The sequence below is a fragment of the Salvelinus alpinus genome, chromosome 30, assembly GCF_045679555.1.
Source record: "Salvelinus alpinus chromosome 30, SLU_Salpinus.1, whole genome shotgun sequence".
NCBI lineage: Eukaryota > Metazoa > Chordata > Actinopteri > Salmoniformes > Salmonidae > Salvelinus > Salvelinus alpinus.
The window spans coordinates 28,024,020-28,049,549 of NC_092115.1; the positions used below are offsets into that span (position 1 = coordinate 28,024,020).

Genomic DNA, 25,530 nt, shown 5'->3' on the forward strand with positions numbered 1-25,530 from the left:
TCAGAACCTCAGACTGGGGCGAAGGTTCACCTTCCAACAGGACTACTACCATAAGCACACAGCCAAGACAATGCAGGAGGGGCTTCGGGATTCGGGTCCTTGAGTGGCCCAGCCAGAGCCTGGACATGAACCCAATTGAACATCTCTGGAGAGACCTGAAAATAGCTGTGTAGCGACGCTCCCTACTCAGCGTGACAGTGCTTGAGAGAATCTGCAGAGAAGAATGGGAGTATTCCCAAAATACAGGTGTGCAAAGCTTGTAGCTTCATACCCAAGAAGACTCAAGCCTGTAGTCGCTGCCAAAGGTGCTTCAACAAAGTACTGAGTAAAGGGTCTGAATACTTATGTAATTGTGATATTTCAGTTTTTTGTTGTAAATTTTCAAAAATGTCTAAAAACCTATTTTTGCTTTGTCATTGTGGGTTATTGTGTGTAGATTGAAGAAAAAACAACAATTTAATCAATTTTAGAATAAGGCTGTGACGTAGTCAAAGGGTCTGAATATTTTCCAAATGCACTGTATTGCTGCGGCTGAATTTTTGGAGTTCAATGATTCCCATGTTTCCCCCTTCCGGCATTTGGGATAAAATTCATAGTGTGGTTTCAAAATGTATATGGCAAGGTAAACGATCCAGGATAAAATTAACAAACTTACAAAGAGTGAAAGACATAGGAGGACTATCCGTACCAAAATTTTAATCGTATTTCCAGGCACTAGCATTTCGGCCCATCCTAAATTGATTTAGACATGATTTTTTTCGCCCTCTGGCTGAGTATAGAGAGACATATGGTGTCGCCTATTGCCCTAAAAGAGGTGGTCTTCACTGATATATCCCTTAAACAATGTAAGCTATACTTTGGTCCTATTATTGCTCACACAATTTGTATTTGGCACCAAATGTAAAAACAAGGTACCTGGGAATCAAAATGTCATGCCCATAATCCAGCATTTCACAATAATGCCTTGTGATCTGGAGGGCGACCTTTTGCATTCCCCCAATAGTCAATATGTGGAATTCTTACGCTTACCGATATCATGGACAGTAATGGTTTGAGAACATTTCAAGATTTGAAAGATACATACACTTACCAGGCAACTCCTTTTTTCTACTGCCCTGTAATTAAATGCTTCAGGGGCATAGTTACAAAATTAATTTTGAAGTGCATGAATGTAAATATTATCTTACTTAACGATGATAGCTCCTTGAATCTGTCAATCAATCAGAGACGATTACTGCTGGCAGGCAGCAATCAGGGGTTGGGGGGATGGGATGGAAGGTTGGGGGTGGAGTCCCGCTTCTTTTTTTGTTTTCTTTTCCTGATTGCTGAGATGTTTTGTAATCAGTACATTAGGTCCCCATTGGACAGGAATCTGCCAATCAGTGGCTGTCTGACTCTGAGGGCCCCTGGGCACTGATTAAACATGGGAGAGTGAAAAGCTGGACTGTGACAGAGGAGAGGGGAGGGGAATGCAGGGCATGGAGGAGAGGAGAAGAGGAGAGGGGCTTCTGCCAAGCCTTCACAGCTCAGTGATCAGAGGGGCCGGGCAGAAAGACATGCAGGCAGACAGACAGGCAAGCAGTTATAGTGACAAAGAGAAGCCTGTTTCGCTACTCAGTACTCAGGACCCTGGTGTTGTGTGTTGAGGGGATGGGAATGGGGCCTAGGACAGGTTCTGACAGCACTGTGAGCAGCACACACACACAGACATGGAAGATGAGGATGAGCCCACTCTGGACCAATCAAGTACCAGATGAATACACTGTTCAGATACTGCTTCAATTACAGTAACAATACCTATTCAAATGCACATTAAGATTACCAATACACAATCATCCATTGAACACCAACTGTAATTGTGATGTGCATGTTTGGATATTACAACCAGCACTTGGAATTGCATGTGCATTGTCTTAGATGTGCAACATTTCACAGCAATCCACAGTGGCGGTATGGATGGACTCCATACTAAAGAGACTGGAAACGAGTGTTTCAGTGGTCCTAATGAGAGTTGCTGGGAGAGTTGGGGCTGGAGGTTTGCTAAATGGACCAGATGATGGATTTAGTGTAATTTTAAGGAAACCCAGCAGGGAGGAAGGAAGCCCAGGTTAGCCTGCCCTGGGGTGGTAGTGTTTCATGTGAGGGGGCCCCTATAAGAATCCCATTCCTGATGGGCTATATAGGGCTAGGGGCTAGGAGGCAAGTCATCAGTTGCTGTTTTAATGTTGTGAATCTATTCACACAGAGATACAGTAATTTTTCATCTATATGGAATCAATACACAAGACCTTTGACAATATAGTACACTATATCCAAAATCCAGTAACACCTAGCACTTCATCACATGTACTACGTATAAAATAGATTCAGCACAGATTGATTAATATGCCCACAATATATGCACTGAACAATGATAATATAAATACTGTGCTTATATAAAGTCTAACCATGAATGGGTTTGAATACCCCCATTCAAATCTGTAATGAATTCCTTCAAATGTCCCTACTGTAAAAGCGACTGTGTTTAATATAACTAAGCTTCTTGGTAACTTCATGTGTAGGTTGTTACAGGTGTAAAAGCATTCACCTTCCCTGTATGTCTACAGCTTGTACAGTGTTCATGCTGTGAGGCTGACACAATAAAATGACATCAAGGACCAATCATTCATAGACACAGAGTGGTCCTCCAGCTCCTCCATGTGGTCATAGACAGAACTGCAGATGAAACTTCACTCCCTCACCAGAACACACTGCCCTGGTACACACACGGTGCCCTAAATGCACCCCATTCCCTATGTAGTGCACAACTTTTGACCAGGACCCATAGGACTCTGGTCAAAAGTAGTGCTCTATATGGGGAATAGGGTGCCACAGCAATCCCTGTCCCTTTAAGATTGACCATAGTGAGGTCAGGTTCCTGGGAGGATTACCGTCAGTGTGGAGGAGAAGAGCCAACCTGACAGAGGCCAGGCCTCACTAATCAATTAGCAAAGCGAAGGAGACTTTGCGGGTGAACAAAAACAGAACTTTGCCACATTAAATCACAATCACTGGGAAGCTCTCTTATCAAGAGTCTGACCCTTGAATGGTGTATTATTATTATGGGCAGCAGATCTAGAGCAATCTGGTTTTATCGGGGTGATTTAGTTAGACACATGGGCCCACTGGCCTATAGCTAAGTTTGTAGCCAAATAAGTCTCTCTCTCAAAAAAAGATTTGTCCCACCATGTTGACAGACAGACATTCCAATATTTCGCTTGCAAAATAATCCATTATTTGTATGCCACCATGTTTTAGGATATTCAGATCCTTACTCCTTTAATAACTATCCTCATCAGTTGATTATACATTTAGCTAAGCCTACATTTCATCTAAGGGCTGCCAATGTCTTAAAAAAGTGACAAAATCCATAAGCCATAAAACTCCTAAATTGTCACATAACTTTCAAATAAGAGGGCATTACTACTAATAAAATGCTAACTTGACATAAAACCATAAAAATATAACTTTAAATGTACTAGCCTTGAAGACAAAGTATGTAGGTAAGCTGTCCATATAGCAGCCAAAGTACTTAGTGTCAGAGGAACAAACTGATTGGCAGTTCTCCCAGCCAATCGCTGTCTAGATATAAGAGCTATGGGTGGAGACCAGTGGAAAGGTAGACAGTGTGTGACTGTTCTCCACTCTGGAAGAGGTAATTATAAAGCATTTCACTTTTCAACTCTCTCCGCACACACGCATACATAAATTCACTCTCCCTCTCAGCGATCCAGCTCAATGAAGCCTCTGTTGCAGATCTGTTTTCCTATGGCTAAGTTGCCCCCCCCCAAGTGTCATTTATGACGCATTTTCAGGTCAGGCTATCTATGGCATGTTCAGAGCAGGACATTTATATGTACTTATAGGGTAAGGGTACTGGTCCTCTCTGACTTGTAATAATCTGCAATAACATTAGAGTTGATGATGTTTTACTGGGCGAAATACTTTGGCAAATGTGACACCAGATTACAGACACACTGTGATGATACACCACTGACTATACCCCCCTCCCCTCAAGGTGTCGAAAGCGTTCCACAGGGATGCTCTCCCATTTTGACTCCAATGCTTTCCACAGTTGTGTCAAGTTGGCTGGATGTCCTTTGGGTGGTGGACCATTCTTGATACACACGTGAAAAACCCAGCACCATTGCCGTTCTTGACACAAATCGGTGCGTCTGGCACCTACTACAATACCCCGTTCTAAGGCACTTCAATCTTTTGTCTTGCCCATTCACCCTCTGAATGGCACACATATGCAATCCATGTCTCAATTGTCTCTAGGCTTAAAAATCCTTCTTTAACCCGTCTCCTCCCCTTCATCTACACTGATTGAAGTGGATTTAACAAATTACATCAATAAGGGATCAGAGGGGGAAGCAATGGCGGAAGCAGAAGTATTTTGTGATTCTCTTGGCGCAAGTACAATTGGTGAGAATGAGTGTACGATGGTGAACAAGAGTGGAGAAAAAGGGCTAAAGTTGGCGATGAACAGCAATTTATGGTCGGGGTGCAATTCACAAGCAAGGATGTTTTTTGGAGGTAACCTGTTTGCGGTCTCGAAGACGGTGAATGGCGAATTGGGTAAAGTGGAATTGGTCAGTGTGACCAGGAGCGGTATGATGTTGATTTCATGTGTGTCAAAAGCGTAAAGGGAGAAAGCTCTGTGGCTCTACAAGATGTCGACGTCTGATGTGGAAAGCTATGCTTTTCAGAGTAGGGCACCGGTTAAAGGTGTCATCATTCCGGGAATGGTAGACGCACTTAGCTTGAATCGAATGATAGACGGAAAGAAGGATCAAAGCCTATCGGTTGTACTGTCGTTTGATGAAGGGGTTCTCCCGACTTATGTAAAGATAATTTGGTGAGACAGTGCTGTATGTACAGAAGCCGTTTCAGTGTTACAATTGTAAAAAGTTTGGACACGTGGCAAGTGTTTGTCGAAGGAATAAATATGAAGTAGTGGAAGAAAAGTATAGCCAGTTATAATTAGTTATGGTAATGGTTTAACAGATTAAAAAAAAAAGATCAGTCTTTATGTGGCTAAAATAAATATAACATTATTAAAAATGTTATATCAGGTATTGTTCATCCTGATCAGACAGGTTTTTTCATGGACGATACATTGGAGATAATATACGACAACTACTAGAAATAATACAATCTCATGAAACATCTAAGAAGCCAGGCCTGGTATTTATAGCGGATTTTGAAAAGGCCTTTGATAAAGTAAGACTGGATTTTATTTATAAATGCCTGGATTTTTTACATTTCTGTGATTCTCTTATAAAATGGGTAAAAGTAATGTATAACAACCCCATGTGTAAAATACTAAATAGCGGCTACTTACACAGTTTTGAATTGTCAAGAGGAGTTAAACAAGGGGGTCCGCTGTCACCATATCTATTCATTATGGCCATCGAAATGCTAGCTATTAAAATCATATCAAATAACAACATTAGATGATTAGAAATCCATGGCTTAAAAACAAAGGTGTCCATGTATGCCGATGAGTCCGCAAGCTAGATCCCTGTAATGTCTCATAACTTTTCTGGACTCTATGGACTAAAACCTAATTATGATAAGTGTACCATATTACGTATTGGATCTTTAAAAAATACAACTTTTACATTACCCTGCAGTTTACCTATAAAATAGGCTGATGATGAATTAGACATACATGGTATTCATATCACAAAATATATTATAAATGAGCTCTCCACAATGAATTTCAATAGAAAACGAGTAAAAATAGACAAGATCCTTCAATCATGGAGAGGTAAATACCTGTCTATTATGGAAAAATTGCCCTGATTAACTCCTTAGTCATATCTCAGTTTACTGACTTACTTATGGCGCTGCCTACTCCAGATGATTTGTTTTCAAATCATATGAGAAAACAAATATTTTGCTTTATCTGGGACGCTAAATCAGACAAAATAAAGTGTGCCTATCTATATAATGAATAGGGTGGGTTGAGATTATTAAATATAAAAGCACTAAACCTCTCTCTAAAAGCTTCACTTATTCAAAAGTTTTACTTAAACCCTAAATGATTCTCAAGTAGATTACTAAGAAAAGCTCATCCATTGTTTAAAAATGGCCTTTTTGCCTTTGTGCAGATTGCCATATCTCATTTTTGTTGAATTGAAAATGATACTTTTTTGAAAGTATCTCTCTTTTTCAAACAAGCATTGCAGAGCTGGCTACAATTTCAATTTCATCCCCCTGAAAAGATAGAACAAATATTACAACAAATATTATGGCCGAACTCAAATGTGCTGGTTGATAAAATACCTGTATTTATGGGAAAGATGTTTGAAAAGGGTATTTTGTTTTTAAAGGATATTGTAAATTGGAATGGTAGAGTTATGTCTTACATGGAGTTGTCAGAATTGTATGGGAAGGTCTGCTCAATCCAAGAGTACAACCAATGAATTACAGCATTACCCCAAAAATGGAGGAGGCAGGTGGCAGCGGGAGGAGGTAGGGAACAGGTCTGTCTGACCAATATAAAGGATCAAAACTGGCGGAGGAATAAAAATAGCATAAATAGGAAAGTATACCAGTTTCATTTGAGGACCAGGATGTTGGCACAACTGTGCCAAGAGATTTTTGATGTACCGATTCAATGGTACAGGGTGTATGAGTTGATATATAAAGATTCAAGACTGTGTTTTTCAGCTAAAATTATTATATGTAATTCTTGCTACCAACAAAATGTTGAATATTTGGGGCATTCAATCATCGAAGCTCTACAGATTTTGTTGTGAGGATACAGAATCAATAGACCATTTATTTTGGTATTGCCCTTAGGTAGCCTGTTTCTGGACTCAGGTTCAGGAATAGCTGAAAATGCAGAACATTGATCTAAAATTGACCCTAGAAATAGGACTGTTGGGAGATCTGGAGAGACCGGGTCAGTCAATTAATAATATACTAATACTCTTAGTAAAAGTATTTATTTTCAACTCGCAATCTGTGGATTCTATTTGATTAGATAGATGATGTTCAGGGCAGGTCATCCAGCCAATTCTATTAGCCTTAAAGGAAGTCATAAGAGGAGAATTACAGAACCTCAGATGCTCTCCTCTCCTCACATACAGACAGGGGTTCAAAGCATGTTGCCGTGTGCTGTGACATCCATGTAGGGATAGACTAACGCAGGACACCATTTGAGAAGAACCACAGGTTATTGGGTAATGTATCTGTATTATCCAGTGTGTGGCACTGGCTGATTGAGTGGAATGACTTGTATTAAATGCATTACAGTCAGGGTTAGGGAATAACAGATTACATGTACCAGCAAAAATATTGTAATTAGATTAACGTTTAAATTCAGAAAGGATGTTTGCAGAAAAAAATATTTGACACTTCTGTTTTCTCAATAAGTTTGTTCCTCCTGAGTGAGGCTGACCACAAGTCAGAAACCACTATGATGACACACCAAATGTGTTTGATGGATCGTGGGAAAAGAGCAGGAATCGTTTTAAGCTACAGTGTCTTCCAACGGTGCCACTGATGTAGGTATCCAAAGATTATCCAACTTGAATAAACGCTTGGAGGTATGACAGCAGCGGTGTAGTCTACGGCGATACGGATATAACTTATAATTGATATCTACATACCGCGTTGATGTGAATCAAGCTGCTCTCTCATTTAGCTGTTTGCACGATTGTGGTGGTTGTGGATGGCTGTTCACAAATCTAAACGTGTATTTGAACCCAATAATTTATTTTATTTTACCTTTATTTAACTAGGTAAGTCAGTTAAGAACAAATTCTTATTTTCAATGACGGCCTAGGAACAGTGGGTTAACTGCCTTGTTCAGGGGCAGAATGACAGATTTGTACCTTGTCAGCTCGGGGATTCCATTCTTGCAACCTTTCGTTTACTAGTCCAACGCTCTAACCACTAGGCTATACTGCCACCCCCCTTGTCAATTGTAATTGTTTAACCTAGCTCTAAACCTCCCAAAAATGTGGGATGGTACATGAGTTTGAATGGGAAAATTGTATTGAATCTCCAATCAACGCATTATTACATGAAATCAAGCAGCCTCTTTTCTATGGACATTTGTAGAACTTGGCTAGGAGGCAGCCAGTTGTTAGCCCAGCTGTAAGCCACTATCTAAACAAGTTATTAGCCTGAAAAATCTCTACACTTGTAATCTCTTTAGAACAAGTATGAATCTTCACATCCCATTCTCATTGGAGGGTGGGGTGGGGGAGGTTAGTTGCTGACTTTTTGGGGTTTCAGGATGTTCGCAGAGTACTCTTAGTTCTGAGTACATGAGTTCACAGTAGTGAAATAATGTTTACTTTTCAACTGTAAATAGTGTCACTTTTTGGTCCATCGAACATCGTCTCTCCTTTCCTGTTTACAATCAAAGCGATTGTATTTCAATGCTCCCTAGTCATACTCACCTCTTAACATGACCCACTTCACCTTAACATGGTATCAAATACATCCTGCTTCAGTGGGATATGTTTGTAGTTTATTAATGACCATGTCTTTCTGTGCTTGGGGCTTGTGTCACTTTTAGAGGCTGTGTAGAGAGGCTGAGCTGATCTGAACACAGGTCTACAGTACAGTAGTACTGATAGAGCCAGCATGGCCAGATTTGATTTAGTGTTCTCATTGGAAGCAATAACAGAGTTTAAGGTAAACACTTCTGCCTTAAGGGCACATATTTAAAGAGTAGCGGAATTAACAGGAAGCCTTTCTGCCAGCTGATGAGCATCAGATGAGTTTATTTACTTCATTCTTAGACATTCTAACCTGGAGTAAAGTTGAGTGGGAGGTCAGGTTAGTTAAAAAACTACTGTAACATAATACAATTTGTACAAAAAAAATCATATTATATGATGGCATGCCAAAATAACACTGTCCTTGATCCTCAAGTGCTTAAAGTAGGAAAGGAAAGGTTGCTGATAGTGTCTGATACAGATTTATAATACACATCTGGGTGTATTGTTTATAAGGACAGATAACTTTCCCTCAACACTGTTCCCACAATTAGTAGTAATGGCTATGCAAACAGACCTGTGGAGATGCATTGTGTGGTCTGCCACTCATGCTTATTTGGGTCGTACAGAGGAGAGCCCGGGCCATCTTTCTGAGTCTGCCAAGGGTCCCTTCAGCACACACACACACACACACAGGTAAGCAGAACACAATGCCTCTGGGTCTGGTTCAGTCTGCTTTATAAAGACCATCGAGCCGTTTCACTGGAACACTCAACCAATCAGAAATCATACAGCACTGGTGACATCACGTCACAAGAGCGTGTTTTATGTGTCTGGGCAGAATGGAGAGGAAAGATGGTTTGACAACATTTCGGCCACAAAGGAAAACCAAACAGCCCAGTGAAAACCTCTATTGAGTATTGTTCAGACTGACAGATTTGTTACAATAGACTGGACAGTTATTCAGCAGAGTTCATTCATAAATCTCCCTGGGTAGGGAGTGAAAGAGGTCAAATTTACAGGTGAGATAACTGAGTAATGTGCCCTCAAACCATGAACTGTCACTGTGGTCATCGTCACTGTCTTTACTTTGATATCTGGATGATCTGTAGCCTCAGTCAGATTCACCTGTAAGTATGGTCTCACAGGAGAAGCAACTGGAGTCACCATATACCAGCAGCCACTTTGATCTCAGAATAACTCTTTCTATTGGATCATCTTTTAGCCTCTAACAATGAGAACTTAGATTTCTTTTAGATTTAAGTGCTGACTTCAATACTATTGATCATGCTATTCTCACTAAGAGGCTAGAAGACTTGGTTAGTCTACGAGGACAGGTTCTCAATTGGTCCAAATCATACCTCTGAGCGGTATCAATTTGTTAATCTGGCCAATAATTCATCTGAACGTTCCAAGCTTGAATGTGCCGTTTCCCAAGGTTCTCTGCTTGGACCCCTTTAATTTTCCTTATACGTGTTACCCCTTGGTCATTTTATCTGTAAGCACAACATGCACTTTTACTGCTAACGCTGATAATACTCAATTGTATTTATCTTTTAAATCAGACAATGCTTTCCAGTCAGCCCACCATGAGACTTGCATCACAGATGTTCAACACTGGATGACAACCAACTTCTTGCTTTTAAACTCTGATAAGACGTAAATTATGCTACTTTGACACTAAAAACATATAAAAGTGTCAGACCTCACTCTCAACATTGATGGTTGCCTCATTACACCAAACATGGTTGTTAAAAACGTTGGTTTTACATTTGACCCGGCCTAACTTTTGACAACCACATAAAAAGCATCCAAAAACAGCATACTTCCATCTCAGGAACATTTCTAGAATTACACTTCATCTCTCAGCCAGATGCCGAAAAATTGGCCAATGCATTTGTTTCATCTAGGCTAGACTACTGTAATGCCCTCATCTCCAGCTGTTCAGACTCTATTAGAAGTCTACAATTTCTACAGAACACTGCTGCTCAGATTTTAACCAACACTAGAAGGTATGAGCACATCACTCCAGTTTTATATGCACTACACTGGCTGACTGTAAAGTATCGGTCTGATTTTAAGGTCTTACAAAATAGTCAAAATTGGTGAAGTGAAAAAATAACAAAAAAAAATAACTAAAAACTGAAAAGTGGTGCGTGCATATGTATTCACCCCCTTCGCTATGAAGCCCCAAAATATAATCTGGTGCAACCAATTACCTTCAGAAGTCACATAATTAGTTAAATAAAATCAAATTCAAATTTCAAATCAAATTTTATTTTATTAGTCACATACACATGGTTAGCAGATGTTAATGCGAGTGTAGCGAAATGCTTGTGCTTCTAGTTCCGACAATGCAGTAATAACAACAAGTAATCTAACCTAACAATTCCACAACTACTACCTTATACACACAAGTGTAAAGGGATAAAGAATATGTACATAAAGATATATGAATGAGTGATGGTACAGAACGGCATAGGCAAGATGCAGTAGATGGTATAGAGTACGGTATATACATATGAGATGAGTACTGTAGGGTATGTAAACATAAAGTGGCATAGTTTAAAGTGGCTAGTGGTACATGTATTACATAAAGATGGCAAGATGCAGTAGATGATATAGAGTACAGTATATACATATACATATGAGATGGGTAATGTAGGGTATGTAAACATTATATTAAGTGGCATTGTTTAAAGTGGCTAGTGGTAAATTTTTACATAATTTCCATCAATTCACATTTTTAAAGTGGCTGGAGTTGAGTCAGTATGTTGGCAGCGGCCGCTAAATGTTAGTGGTGGCTGTTTAACAGTCTGATGGCCTTGAGATAGAAGCTGTTTTTCAGTCTCTCGGTCCCTGCTTTGATGCACCTGTACTGACCTCGCCTTCTGGATGATAGCGGGGTGAACAGGCAGTGGCTTGGGTGGTTGTTGTCCTTGATGATCTTTATGGCCTTCCTGTGACATCGGGTGGTGTAGGTGTCCTGGAGGGCAGGTAGTTTGCCCCCGGTGATGCGTTGTGCAGACCTCACTACCCTCTGGAGAGCCTTACGGTTGTGGGCGGAGCAGTTGCCGTACCAGGCGGTGATACAGCCCGACAGGATGCTCTCGATTGTGCATCTGTAGAAGTTTGTGAGTGCTTTTGGTGACAAGCCGAATTTCTTCAGCCTCCTGAGGTTGAAGAGGCGCTGCTGCGCCTTCTTCACAACGCTGTCTGTGTGGGTGGACCAATTCAGTTTGTCCGTGATGTGTACACCGAGGAACTTAAAACTTTCCACCTTCTCCACTACTGTCCCGTCGATGTGGATAGGGGGGTGCTCCCTCTGCTGTTTCCTGAAGTCCACAATCATCTCCTTTGTTTTGTTGACGTTGAGTGTGAGGTTATTTTCCTGACACCACACTCCGAGGGCCCTCACCTCCTCCCTGTAGGCCGTCTCGTCGTTGTTGGTAATCAAGCCTACCACTGTAGTGTCATCCGCAAACTTGATGATTGAGTTGGAGGCGTGCATGGCCACGCAGTCGTGGGTGAACAGGGAGTACAGGAGAGGGCTCAGAACGCACCCTTGTGGGGCCCCAGTGTTGAGGATCAGCGGGGTGGAGATGTTGTTACCTACCCTCACCACCTGGGGGCGGCCCGTCAGGAAGTCCAGGACCCAGTTGCACAGGGCGGGGTCGAGACCCAGGGTCTCGAGCTTGATGACGAGTTTGGAGGGTACTATGGTGTTAAATGCTGAGCTGTAGTCGATGAACAGCATTCTCACATAGGTATTCCTCTTGTCCAGATGGGTTAGGGCAGTGTGCAGTGTGGTTGCGATTGCGTCGTCTGTGGACCTATTGGGTCGGTAAGCAAATTGGAGTGGGTCCAGGGTGTCCGGTAGGGTGGAGGTGATATGGTCCTTGACTAGTCTCTCAAAGCACTTCATGATGACGGAAGTGAGTGCTACGGGGCGGTAGTCGTTTAGCTCAGTTACCTTAGCTTTCTTGGGAACAGGAACAATGGTGGCCCTCTTGAAGCATGTGGGAACAGCAGACTGGGATAAGGATTGATTGAATATGTCCGTAAACACACCAGCCAGCTGGTTCTGCGCATGCTTTGAGGACGCGGCTGGGAATGCCGTCTGGGCCTGCAGCCTTGCGAGGGTTAACACGTTTAAATGTTTTACTCACGTTGGCTACAGTGAAGGAGAGCCCGCAGGTTTTGGTAGCGGGCCGTGTCAGTGGCACTGTATTGTCCTCAAAGCGAGCAAAAAAGTTGTTTAGTGTGTCTGGGAGCAAGGCATCGTGATCCGCGACGGGGCTGGTTTTTCTTTTGTAGTCCGTGATTGACTGTAGACCCTGCCACATACCTCTCGTGTCTGAGCCGTTTAATTGCGACTCCACTTTGTCTCTGTACTGACGCTTAGCTTGTTTGATTGCCTTGCGGAGGGAATAGCTACACTGTTTGTATTAGGTCATGTTTCCAGTCACCTTGCCCTGATTAAAAGCAGTGGTTCGCGCGTTCAGTTTTGCGCGAATGCTTCCATCATTCCACGGTTTCTGGTTGGGGAATGTTTTAATAGACGCTGTGGGTACAACATCACCGATGCACTTGTTAATAAACTCGCACACCGAATCAGCGTATTCGTCAATGTTGTTGTTCGCCGCAATGCGGAACATATCCCAGTCCACGTGATCGAAGCAATCTTGAAGCGTGGAATCCGATTGGTCGGAACAGCGTTGAACAGACCTGAGCACGGGTGCTTCCTGTTTTAGTTTCTGTCTATAGGCTGGTAGAAACAAAATGGAGTCGTGGTCAGCTTTTCCAAAGGGAGGGCGGGGGAGGGCCTTATATGCGTCGCGGAAGTTAGAATAACAGTGGTCTAGGGTTTTTCCAGCCCTGGTAGCACCCAATGAAGTTCTTTCAGGGCGGTCGATGTGTCTGCTTGGGGGGGAATATACACGACTGTGATTATGATCAAAGAGAATTCTCTTGGTAGATAATGTGGTCGGCATTTGATTGTGAGGAATTCTAAGTCAGGTGAACAAAAGGACTTGAGTTCCTGTATGTTGTTATGATCACACCACGTCTTGTTAATCATAAGGCATACACCCCCGCCCTGCTTCTTACCAGAGAGATGCTTGTTTCTGTCGGCGCGATGCGTGAAGAAACCAGGTGGCTGTACCGACTCAGATAGCGTATCGAGTGAGCCATGTTTCCGTGAAGCAAAGAACGTTACAGTCTCGGATGTCTCTCTGGAATGCTACCCTTGCTCAGATTTCGTCTACCTTGTTGTCAACAGACTGGACATTGGCGAGTAGTTTGCTCGGGAGCGGTGCGCGATGTGCCCGTCTACGGAGCCTGACCAGAAGACCGCTCCGTCTGCCCCTTCTACGGCATCGTTGTTTTGGGTCGCCGGCTGGGATCCGATCCATTGTCCTGGGTGGTAGGCCAAACAGAGGATCCGCTTCGGGAAAGTCGTATTCCTGGTTGTAATGTTGGTGAGCTGACGTTGCTCTTATATCCAATAGTTCCTCCCGACTGTATGTAATAAAACCTAAGATTACCTGGGGTAACAATGTAAGAAATAACACATAAAAAAACAAAATACTGCATAGTTTCCTAGGAACGCGAAGCGAGGCGGCCATCTCTGTCGGCGCCGGAAATCCCCAAACAGGTCAGGGAAAAAGTTGTGGAGAGTACAGATCAGGGTTGGGTTATAAAAAATATCATAAACTTTGAACATCCCACAGAGCACCATTAAATCCATTATTAAAAATGGAAAGAATATGGCACCACAACAAACCTGCCAAGAGAGTGCCGCCCACCAAATCTCACAGACCAGGCAAGGAGGGCATTAATCAGAGGCAACAAAGAGACCAAAGATAACCCTGAAGGAGCTGCAAAGCTCCACAGCGGAGATTGGAGTATCTGTCCATAGGACCACTTTAAGCCATACACTCCACAGAGCTGGGCTTTACAGAAGAGTGGCCAGAAAAAAGCCATTGTTTAAAGAAAAAAATAAGCAAACACGTTTGGTGTTCGCCAAAAGGCATAAGGGAGACTCCCCAAACATATGGAAGGTATTCTGGTCAGATGAGACTAAAATTTAGCTTTTTGGCCAAACGCTGTCTGGTGCAAACCCAACACTTCTCATCACTCCGAGAACACCATCCCCACAGTGAAGCATGGTGGTGGCAGCATCATGCTGCGGGGATGTTTTTCCATCGGCAGGGGCTGGAAAACTGTTCAGAATTCACCTTCCAGCATGACAATGACCCTAAGCATACTGCTAAAGCAACACTCGACTGGTTTAAGGGGAAACATTTAAATGTCTTGGAATGGCCTAGCGAAAACCCAGACCTCAATCCAATTGAGAATCTGTGGTATGACTTAAAGATTGCTGTACACCAGCGGAACCCATCCAACTTGAAGGAGCTGGAGCAGTTTTGTCTTGAAGAATGGGCAAAAATGCCAGTGGCTAGATGTGTCAAGCTTAGAGAGACATACCCCAAGAGACTTGCAGCTGTAATTGCTGCAAAAGTTGTCTCTACAAAGTATTGACTTGGGGGGGGGGGGGGTGAATAGTTATGCACGCTCAAGTTTCTGTTTTTTTGTGTTACTTCTAGTATGTTTCAAAGTGGTAGGCATGTTGTGTAAATCAAATGATACAACCCCCCAAAAAAAATATATTTTAATTCCAGGTTGTAAGGCAACAAAATAGGAAAAATGCCAAGAGGGTGAATACTTTCGCAAGCCACTGTATCTGACAGACATGCTCGTTCCATACAACCCAGTGAAGGCGCTCTGCTCCCAAGGAGCCGGTCTGCTTACAGTTTCTAGATGCAGAACCAAGGCAGAGGGCGGTGCGTTCTCTATTAAAGCACCTTAGTTGTGTAAGGGTTTGCCCTGTCAGGTATGAGGGGCAGACACCATTTGAGGTTTTTAAATCACATTTTAGCTGGGCTTTTAATAAGTGAATGTTTTCCACATCCTCTGCTCATGTTACTACTTAAAAAATATATGTATGTAAAGGGTGCTGCGATTTTAAATGCACTTTAAATAACGTTTAATTTGATTTAGTCATCATCGGACCACACTCTGGCACGTTCATGGTGAGATGCTGCTAGACTCTAAGAGATGATCTGTGCAGCAAAAACACATCAAACAGAGCAAGAGTTCACAGATGAGACAGACGACACAACACATCAGGCATGTTTCTCTTCTAGATGTCTCACGGGGCGGTGTTATGACTACAGGAGGTAGTCATAGTTCTCCACAACCAGTTTGTGCCCACAGTAATCTCTCTACAAATCTGTATAAGATCCGTCCCATCACAGCTGTAAAATGGCCATGGCTTCCCTTTCACTGGGTGTGTTTCCACAACTTTCACAGGACAGAACAGCGGCATACAGAGAGAGTGCCGAGTGCTCCCCATGGAGCCTCCAGGAATACTGTACATTCCCCTTCGTTTTTACCTCAAAGTGAACAGCTTGTGAACAACTTATCAGGACAATTTCTTCAAGAAAACTATAATTTTCCTCATCGTACTCAGATAAGGTTATCATAACACTCTTATAGATGTCACGTACACAAGACAGTCTTCACATCCAAAAGTGGGTAACCGTTAGATGAGGGAGTTACTAGCCTTTTCAAATGAAGTAACCAAGGAAACCTCACGCCTACAAAACAACATCAGCATATATTTGACGCCACCAACTGTCAAATATAAAAACGGTTGAGAAGTTATGACAATCCTATGCTTGTATGAGCACATGGAAAAATATTGTATATCCATGTCAATGTCTCAAAAAGTACTAATACATGAGGATATTTTGTAATAAACTTTCCATTGAGTGGTTTTTCCCTTCAAAACCAAAAACGAAACATTACATTATAGCTCAGTGACACTTTTTACAGTTGGTCTTATAACCTTCACCATTCTGCTCCATATGACAATATACTGTAAGTGGAACATACTGGGACCTTTTCCAAAAAGTGAAGGGAATTTCTTAGCCCATAAAACTGAATAAGGTTTATAATGTGAACTGTTCATTTTCAAATGTATTTATAAAGCCCTTCTTACATCATGATATCTCAAAGTGCTGTACAGAAACCCATCCTAAAACCCCAAACAGCAAGCAATGCAGGTGTAGAAGCACGGTGGCTAGGAAAAACTCCCTAGAAAGGCCAGAACCTAGGAAGAAACCTAGAGAGGAACCAGGCTATGAGGGGTGGCCAGTCCTCTTCTGGCTGTGCCGGGTGGAGATTATAACAGAACATGGCCAAGATGCTCAAATGTTCATAAATGACCAGCAGGGTCAAATAATAATAATCACAGTGGTTCGATGTATTAACACGCTTCAAAAGAAATCTCCCACTGGGGACAGATCAACAGGACTGTATTAACCAAACATGAATTCATTTGTGAGGAACTGAACCAGACTAAAATCAAATGTGAAAGGCAGTAATATTCGGCCCCACAAAAAAAATAAAATGGGTTAGAGTTAGTAAAAGTAGTCTAAGTAAAAGTCCTCATTAACCAGTCATAAAGAATAATAAAACCTCAGATAGCGGTGGATTTCGTGATAAGAATATACAATCCCTGTTGTCTTTCATATCTTCACTAACAGACGTTTTGGCTAGGGTGATCATCATATTTAAAATTATGACATTCCTACACACATTTCCATATTTTAACTCAAAACTACACACTGAGAAACAGATAAAATACACGCTTTATGCATTTTTTTGTTGTAATTTGATTTGAAGCGTAGTTAACACTATATTCTCCAGAGCCACTCCATTAGACAGCAGATTGAAGAGGAACTTTGTATTTCTGAATAGCCCTTCAGAATGTGTGTTAATCAGAGTCAGTGTAATGACAATGTAACAACCCTAGATAATAGTACAGTTCTATCTCTATGGTAGTAACAAGAGAGAAATGTACATAAGTGACCACACCAGTTCACACTCAGGTGCTGCGGTTAACCAGACCACTGCTTCCTAGTCCACTGTGTGTACACACTGCCAATAGCGGATGGGGCGGAAACCAGGTCCCGTCAAGCAAACATCTTATCGCAGGGTACGTGGGGGCTATTCAAACAAATTAAAGAAATTAGAAATGCTAAATTGGTGGGTAAATATACATACAATACTTGTAAACAAACACTTTTTAGAGTGTATGTGACTCACATATTGTTTTGAATACAGATGCAAATAATGCATGTCCACATTCTTGTCGAATAAGGACAGCTCATCATATGAGCATATAACTCATTTATTCCAAGAGAGTCAAGACATTTTAAATCCGAATGCAGCAGGTCAATAGCCTTGGCAATGTTTAGGCAAGTATTGAGTGCATCACATCAGCACTACCAAGACATACATCAAATAGGGCTACATTAATTATGAATACTTACATTTCAAAATGTCTTACCTTCAATGACCTGAACTGCAGGTTCAAAGTGGTACAGCAGGACGAGAAGAATAACCGAAGACCACCTGGGGAGGCTGGAGGTAAGAAAATGATGTTGCATGAGTTAGCCTGAATATTTTTTGGGCCTTTAAAATCAAGCACAGAACATTAAAAAATAAACACCCTTACCGAATAATCATTTTGGGATAGAGATGTCAAATCCAAGCATCCAAAATTGTCCTCAACGTGCTAAGAGTTGGAATCTGCTCTCTGTCTTCTTCAGACCTTTGCCTCTCCTGCCACTGAGTGCACTCTCTCTCCCTCCCTCTCTCCACTCTGTCTCTCTCTCTCCCTGACAGGCTGGAGTACCAATAGAACAAAGAAGGCCTCAGTTCTTCAGTGAGTCACTGGCCCACGGACACGGAAATCTGACTCCTTAAAATCCCTCACTAAACCGCTGCCTTAAAATTCTTAACTTTGCCATTTGTATGGCGATTATCTGAATTTTTCCATTTACATTATTTAATTGCATTATTACCAGTATATGAAGTTGATGGTATGTAATATATTTTGCAATCCATCTATCAAGCTGGCTGGGGAACCTCAATAAGATTAAGCAGCTCCAAAATGTTTTAGTGAAAATGACATTTTGAGAGGGGCCGAAATTTGTTCCGACTCAATGAGAGTTGGGGAAAAGTTAAATCAACTTAAAATCACGTGTTACTGAAATTGTTCTGATTCATGAGACAAGTTACTATGGAAATAATTTAATCACAAATATGTGTAAATTATGTCAAATATTGGAAAACTTAATCGTAAACGTCTGTTCATAGCCTATACCCAACAACAGGTAGACTTACTATACATTTTTGGGAACCACAACAAACACTACCCTCTGCATTTCTGTGGGTTTTCCTCTCATAAGGCTTTAAAACTTGTGTCATGATACCTGCATGAGGTTTTGAGCAGCACCGGTCTCCTCAACCTCTGTCTTCTACAACCTCATGTGTTGGGAAAGAGAGCTAGGAAATCTGAGAAGTGAGACTTGATTTCTTTTACATAATGGCAAGCCAGGTCCCATGCTGTATGGTGCTTGTTTATAGGTTGTTGATTGATTGCTTTGGTAACTACGGTAACAGCTTACGTAATGAAAAGGGAATTTTCTCAGAGAACAGCCTTTTTATTCACAGTGCTTGAAACTCATGTAAAATGTGACTTGTATGGAATGCCATATGTGGGATGTGACTGGGTTAGCTAGCGGTAAGAAGGAGGGCTATGTCAGGACAGTGTGTGTAATGCTGATCTCACAAGCCATGGGTCAGCAATTATCATTATACCAATACCATAATCAATGATATTAATTGAGCATAAGGAAAATAGACAGGTTGAATGTATGGTAAATGTGCATAGTGGATGAATGTCATGACATTCTGCCTACATACAGACTTGAAATCATTGGACACTAACAAATGGATTACTTCATTAATGCCACTTTAATAATGATGTTTACATATCTTGCACTACTCATCCCAGATATATATACACTGTATTTTATACCATCTACTGCATCTTGCCTATGTCAGTCGGGCATGGCCCATCCATATATTTATATGTATATATTCTTCTTCCATCCCTTTACTAAGATTTGTGTGCATTAGGTAGCTGTTGTGGAATTGCTAGATTACTTGTTAGATATTGCTGCACTGTCGGAACTAGAAGCACAAGCATTTTGCGAAACTCGTAATAACATCTGCTAACCATGTGTATGTGCCCAATAAAATTTGATTTGACACACACACACACACACTTACTTTAGCCCCCAGTACTTTATTCAATGTCTGGTAGCATCACAGTTTATGAAAAACTAGTTATATACTAGTTATATACTGCATCAGTGGAAAATGCACTTCTGTACTTCCCTTAGTAGGAGGAAAGCGTATATAAAATGAGTGACAAAATAACACTTTCCTTAGCCCTCCCCCACCTCATACCTCTGAAGCAGCCTCTTATAGACATGGTGTGTATAATTCAGAAAAAGGGGACCCACTCTGTTATACTTCTGTCTGGCTGATAATCTTTGGAGCAGCCAGGGTGACACTGAGCTGAAACGTCCAAAGTCTACTCTCTTTAAGTCACAGACCATCAAACAGAAGAGAGATGAAGCACGGATTTGGGGAGGGAGCGTGACCTGATTTAAATGTTAAAAAATAACAACAGTGAAACTAAGTCATAACAAAGTACACACAAAAGTGGAGAAGTTTGATAACTGGGTAACGGTTATGAGGGTGACAACCCACCGGGTAAACTATGTACAGTGCATTCGTAAAGTATTAAGACCCTTTTACTTTTCCACATTATGTTACGTTACAGCCTTATTCTAATAGGGATTAAATAGTTGTTTTTCCCCCCTCAATCAACACACAATAACCCATAATGACAAAGCAAAAACAGGTATGTAGAGAAATTTTTGCAAATGTATAAAAAAGAAACTGAAATATTACATTTACATAAGTATTCAGACCTTTTACTCAGTACTTTGTTGAAGCACCTTTGGCAGCAATTACAGCCTTGAGTCTTCTTGGGTATGAAGCTACAAGCTTGGCTCATCTGTATTTGGGGAGTTTATCCCATTCTTCTCTGCAGATCCTCTAAAGCTCTGTCAGGTTGGATGGGGAGCGTTGCTGCACAGCTATTTTCAGGTCTCTCCAGAGATGTTTGATCTGGTTCAAGTCCAGGCCCTGGCTGGGCCACTCAAGTACATTCAGAGACTTGTCCCGAAGACACTCCTTCGTTGTCTTGGCTGTGTGCTTAGGGTCGTTGTCCTGTCGGAAGGTGAACCTTCGCCCCAGTCTGAGGTTCTGAGAGCTCTGGAGCAGGTTTTCATCAAGGATCTCTCTGTACTTTGCTCCGTTCATCTATCCCTCAATCCTGACAAGTCTCCCAGTCCCTGCTGCTGAAACACATCCCCACAGCATGTTGCTGCCACCACCATGCTTCACCATAGGGATGGTGCCAGGTTTCCTCCAGACGTGACACTTGGCATTCAGGCCAAAGAATTCAATCTTGGTTACCGTAATTTCCGGACTATAAGCCGTTACTTTTTTCCCACGCTTTGAACCTTGCGGCTTATACAATGATGCGTCTAATTTATGGATTTTTCCCGCTTTCACAAGATTCATGCCGCCAAAAAACTGAGCACCGTCACATAATGTGACGTAAATCGAGCGCGCTCAAACTTCCCATCATTCTGATTACGGTAGTCATTTTGTCACCCTCATCATGGCAAAGACACGGAGAAATGCATATCGGGAGAAAAGCTTCCACCGATGTTGATTTTCAAACGCATGACGATGCCAAAAGAAAAATTCCCGAGAGGAAGGATGGATGACGGAAGGCCTAATGCATGAATGGCATACGGAGTGTTACGGCAAGCGACCGGGAGGATTCTTTCACAAGAACAAGGCATTGCTCGTGTTGGACAGCATGAGGGCCCACATAACAGATTCTGTGAAAGAAGCCATCAAGAGAACAAACTCAATTCCAGCTGTGATTCCTGGGGGCACAACAAAGTATTTGCAGCCACTCGACATCAGTGTAAATCGTGCATTTAAGGTGGCGCTCCGTGTTCAGTGGGAGGCTTGGATGACAAGTGGGGAGAAATCCTTCACTAAAACGGGCCGCATGCGAAGAGCAACTTATGGTCAAGTCTGCCAGTGGGTCCTGACAGCGTGGAGCATTGTCAAAAAATCCACTATCATCAACGGGTTTCGAAAGGCTGGACTGCTGCGTGTTGAAGAGGGCAGCATGAGCTCAGCGGGGAATTTGCCTCCGGATGAAAGTGACGAGAGCGACAATGAAAACGATCCAACATCGGATGAAGCAATTCTGAGGCTATTCAACTCCGACACCGAAGGAGATGACTTCAGTGGTTTCAGTGCACAGGAGGAGGAAGTTTGTGACCAATGACTTTCTTGGTAGGCTACTGTTTACTGCTATTTTTTTAAAAATTTTGTTACAAGCCGTGTTTCGTTTAAAAGCCTATTTATTTTTGTTACAAGCCGTGTTTCGTTTAAAGGCTGTGTAAAGTTCATTTGTTTCAATGTACCGGTAGGCACCTGCGGCCTATAGACATGTGCGGTTTATTTATGTACAAAATACATCTCTTTTTTTTTTAATTCAATAGTCCAGAAATTACGGTACATCAGACCAGAGAATCTTGTTTCTCATGGTCTGAGAGTCATTTAGGTGCCTTTTTGGAAAACTCCAAGCGGGCTGTCATGTGCTTTTTACTGAGGAGTGGCTGCGGTCTGGCAACTCTACCATAAAGGACTGGTTGGTGGAGTGCTGCAGAGATGGTTGTTCTTTTGGAAGGTTCTGCCATCTCCGCAGAGGAACTCTGGAGCTCTGTCAGTTCACCTCCCTGACCTCCCTTCTCCCCCGATTGCTCAGTTTGGCCGGGTCCGAATACTAATGTAAATAAGGTGTTTGTTATTTTGAATAAATTTGGAAATATTTCTAAAAACCTGTTTTCGCTTTGTAATTAAAGGCATTGTGTGTAGTTTGATGAGGACATTTATCCATTTTAAAAATAAGGCTGTAACATAAAATGTGGGAAAAGTGATGGCGATAACTAGGTCGCATTTGGTTGAGACGTTGATCAATGAGATTACAACCGCTCTTCACCCACTCAAAATGATCCCATGTGTGATCGAAAGGTGTGATCATTGAAGTAATTTTTCACAATATAATGAAATTAAAGAAATTAAAGAAAATGTTTAGCAGGAACTAGTTTGAATCAAGCCTGTCTTGAGCATTTGTCCATAATGTCTCATCATGTCAGTAAATATATTTATGCACCTGGGGAAAAACCTTTCGGTACGGAGAATCTAAGTCTGACATACAGTAGGTCTGGACTGAAATCATTGCAGTCCTCATCCATGGCCTAAAGGAGGGTTCTACGCTCATTGGGATGGCAATCAAACATCGTCCACCTGTATTGTAATCATGTATTGTATTTTACAGCATTGTACGTACAGTTGTAGTCGGAAGTTTACATACACCATAGCCAAATATATTTAAACTCTGTTTTTCACAATTCATGACATTTAATCCAAGTAAACATTCCCAGTCGTAGGTCAGTTCGGTTCACCACTTTATTTTAAGACTGTGAAATGTCAGAATAATAGTAGAGAGAATTATTTATTTCAGCTTTAATTTATTTCATCACATTCCCAGTCGGTCAGAAGTTTCCCTTCACTCAATTAGTATTTGGTAGCATTACCTTTAAATTGTTTAACTTGGGTCAAACCTTTCAGGTAACCTTCCACAAGCTTCCCACAATAAGTTGGGTGAGTTTTGGCCCATTCCCCCTGACAGAGCTGGTGTAACTGAGTCAGGTTTGTTGGCCTCCTTGCTCGCACACGCTTTTTCAGTTCTGCCCACACATTTTCCATAGGTTTGAAGTCAGGGCTTTGTGATGGCCACTCCAATACCTTGACTTTGTTGTCCTTAAGTCATTTTGCCACAACTTTGGAAGTATGCTTGGGAGGATTGTCCATTTGGAAGACCCATTTGCGACCAAGCTTCAACTTCCGAACTGATGCCTTGAGATGTTGCTTCAATATCCACAATTTCCCTCCCTCATGATGCCATCTATTTTGTGAAGTGCACCAGTCCCTCCTGCAGCAAAGCACCCCCACAACATGATGCTGCCACCCCGTGCTTCACGGTTGGGCTGGTGTTCTTCAGCTTGCAAGCATCCCCCTTTTACCTCCAATCATAACAATGGTCATTATGGCCAAACAGTTCTATTTCTGTTTCATCAGACCAGAGGATATTTCTCCAAAAAGGTACAATCTTTGTCCCCATGTGCAGTTGCAAACCGTAGTTTGGCTTTTTTATGGCGGTTTTGGAGCAGTGGCTTCTTTCTTGCTGAGCGGCCTTTCAGGTTATGTCGATATAGGACTTGTTTTACTGTGGATATAGATACTTTTGTACCGGTTTCCTCGCATCTTCACAAGGTCCTTTGATGTTGTTCTGGGATTGATTTGCACTTTTCTCACTAAAGTACGTTCATCTCTAGGAGACAGAACGTGTCTCCTTCCTGACCGGTATGACGGCTGCGTGGTCCCATGGTGTTTATACTTCTGTACTATTGTTTGTACAGATGAACGTGGTACCTTCAGGTGTTTGGAAATTGCTCCGAAAGATGAACCAGACTTGTGGAGGTTTACAATTTCTTTTCTGAGGTCTTGGCTGATTTCTTTTGATTTTCCCATGAGGTCAAGCAAAGAGGCAGTGAGTTTGAATGTCGGCCTTGAAATACATCCACAGGTACAACTCCAATTGACTCAAATGATGTCAATTAGCCTATCAGAAGCTTCTAAAGCCATGACAGCCTTTTCTGGAATTTTGCAAGCTGTTTAAAGGCAGTCAACTTAGTGTATGTAAATCTTCTCACCCACTGGAATTGTGATACAATGAATTATAAATTAAATAATCTGTCTGTAAACAATTGTTGGAAAAGTTACTTGTGTCATGCACAAAGTAGATGTCCTAACCGACTTAACAAGAAATTTGTGGAGTGGTTGAAAAATTTGTTTTAATGACTCCAACCTAAGTGTATGTAAACTTCCGACTTCAACTGTACTGTTGAAACTCGGAGGTTGTTTTAAAGGTACAAATTCAACATACCTTTTGTGTTCTGTTTGTCTGTTGAAATTTTGTTACCATGATGACATAATCCTGTAGTTGAAATTTAACTTTTTAACTAATTTGCGTTGACAAATTACATTGAAGCAACATTGATGTAACCGATCTGTGCCCAGTGGAAAACCTCTTTAATGTGACTGTATGATCTCAAACCCATTCTGTATCCTAAATGCTAAATCAGTCTGTTCAGTTTAGTTCTCACAGCATAATTTCTCTAAGGACGCTAAAAGCAGCCAGTGAGCAAAAAGAGGATTCTTTTCCCCAGTCAGACTAAAAACAAAATAGCACAAAACATAGTGTAAGGCTATTTAGGTCCCATAGTAATGTGGCATAATGTTAGCAGAGTGCTAAAATGTTATTATAACACCCCCATCATGCCATTTATAAGTGGGTCAAGTGTAAAATAATTGCATAAAATCTTGTGATAATAATAATCAACCCATAAAGGTAATCAAAACACCATGGAGAACTTAGTCTTTCTGGAAGTTCCTGCCAAATCCTAATTTGTCTGGTTTGTTCACGCTTCACAGTACACCCATATTCGAGAATGGTCTGTGAGGGAGGAGAGTCTTAGCGAAGGCTTCTCTGACAAGTAATTGGTGGCTGTACTGTCCTAATTGGGAAAACACAAAAAACATCAAACATGGCTTACTTGATTTAAATGCTCATGTGCCTTTGGACAGAAATGCATGTCGTTAGATGCAATACACTTCTTCTAGAACATTTGTTAGCATTTTGTCTGTGACCATTTTGTCTGGAAGGACTTACATAATAATAGTTGGTTTAACACAGTAGCTGTTTGTGCTGGGCTGTTGGGATAGTTTCAGAGGTTGTTAGGCATTGATTCCCAGCCACATGATAACAAGCCTTGCCAGTGGAAAGCACCCAAGCAGAAAAAGGACATCATCATGGGAAATG

At 41.6% G+C, this 25,530-nt stretch overlaps 1 protein-coding gene across 1 annotated transcript in view; it reads right to left on the reverse strand.

Moving 5' to 3' along the window:
* LOC139559703 (collagen alpha-1(XV) chain-like) overlaps positions 1-18,218 on the reverse strand; it is a 58,338-nt gene extending 40,120 nt beyond the window's left edge. The window contains exons 1-2 of the mRNA XM_071375927.1: positions 18,091-18,218; positions 17,923-17,996 (exon numbers count right to left, since the gene is read on the reverse strand). Of these exons, the coding sequence (XP_071232028.1) occupies positions 17,923-17,996; positions 18,091-18,101 (85 nt within the window). The 5' untranslated portion in view covers positions 18,102-18,218. The remainder of the gene's footprint in view (positions 1-17,922; positions 17,997-18,090) is intronic.
* Positions 18,219-25,530: the final 7,312 nt, after the last annotated feature.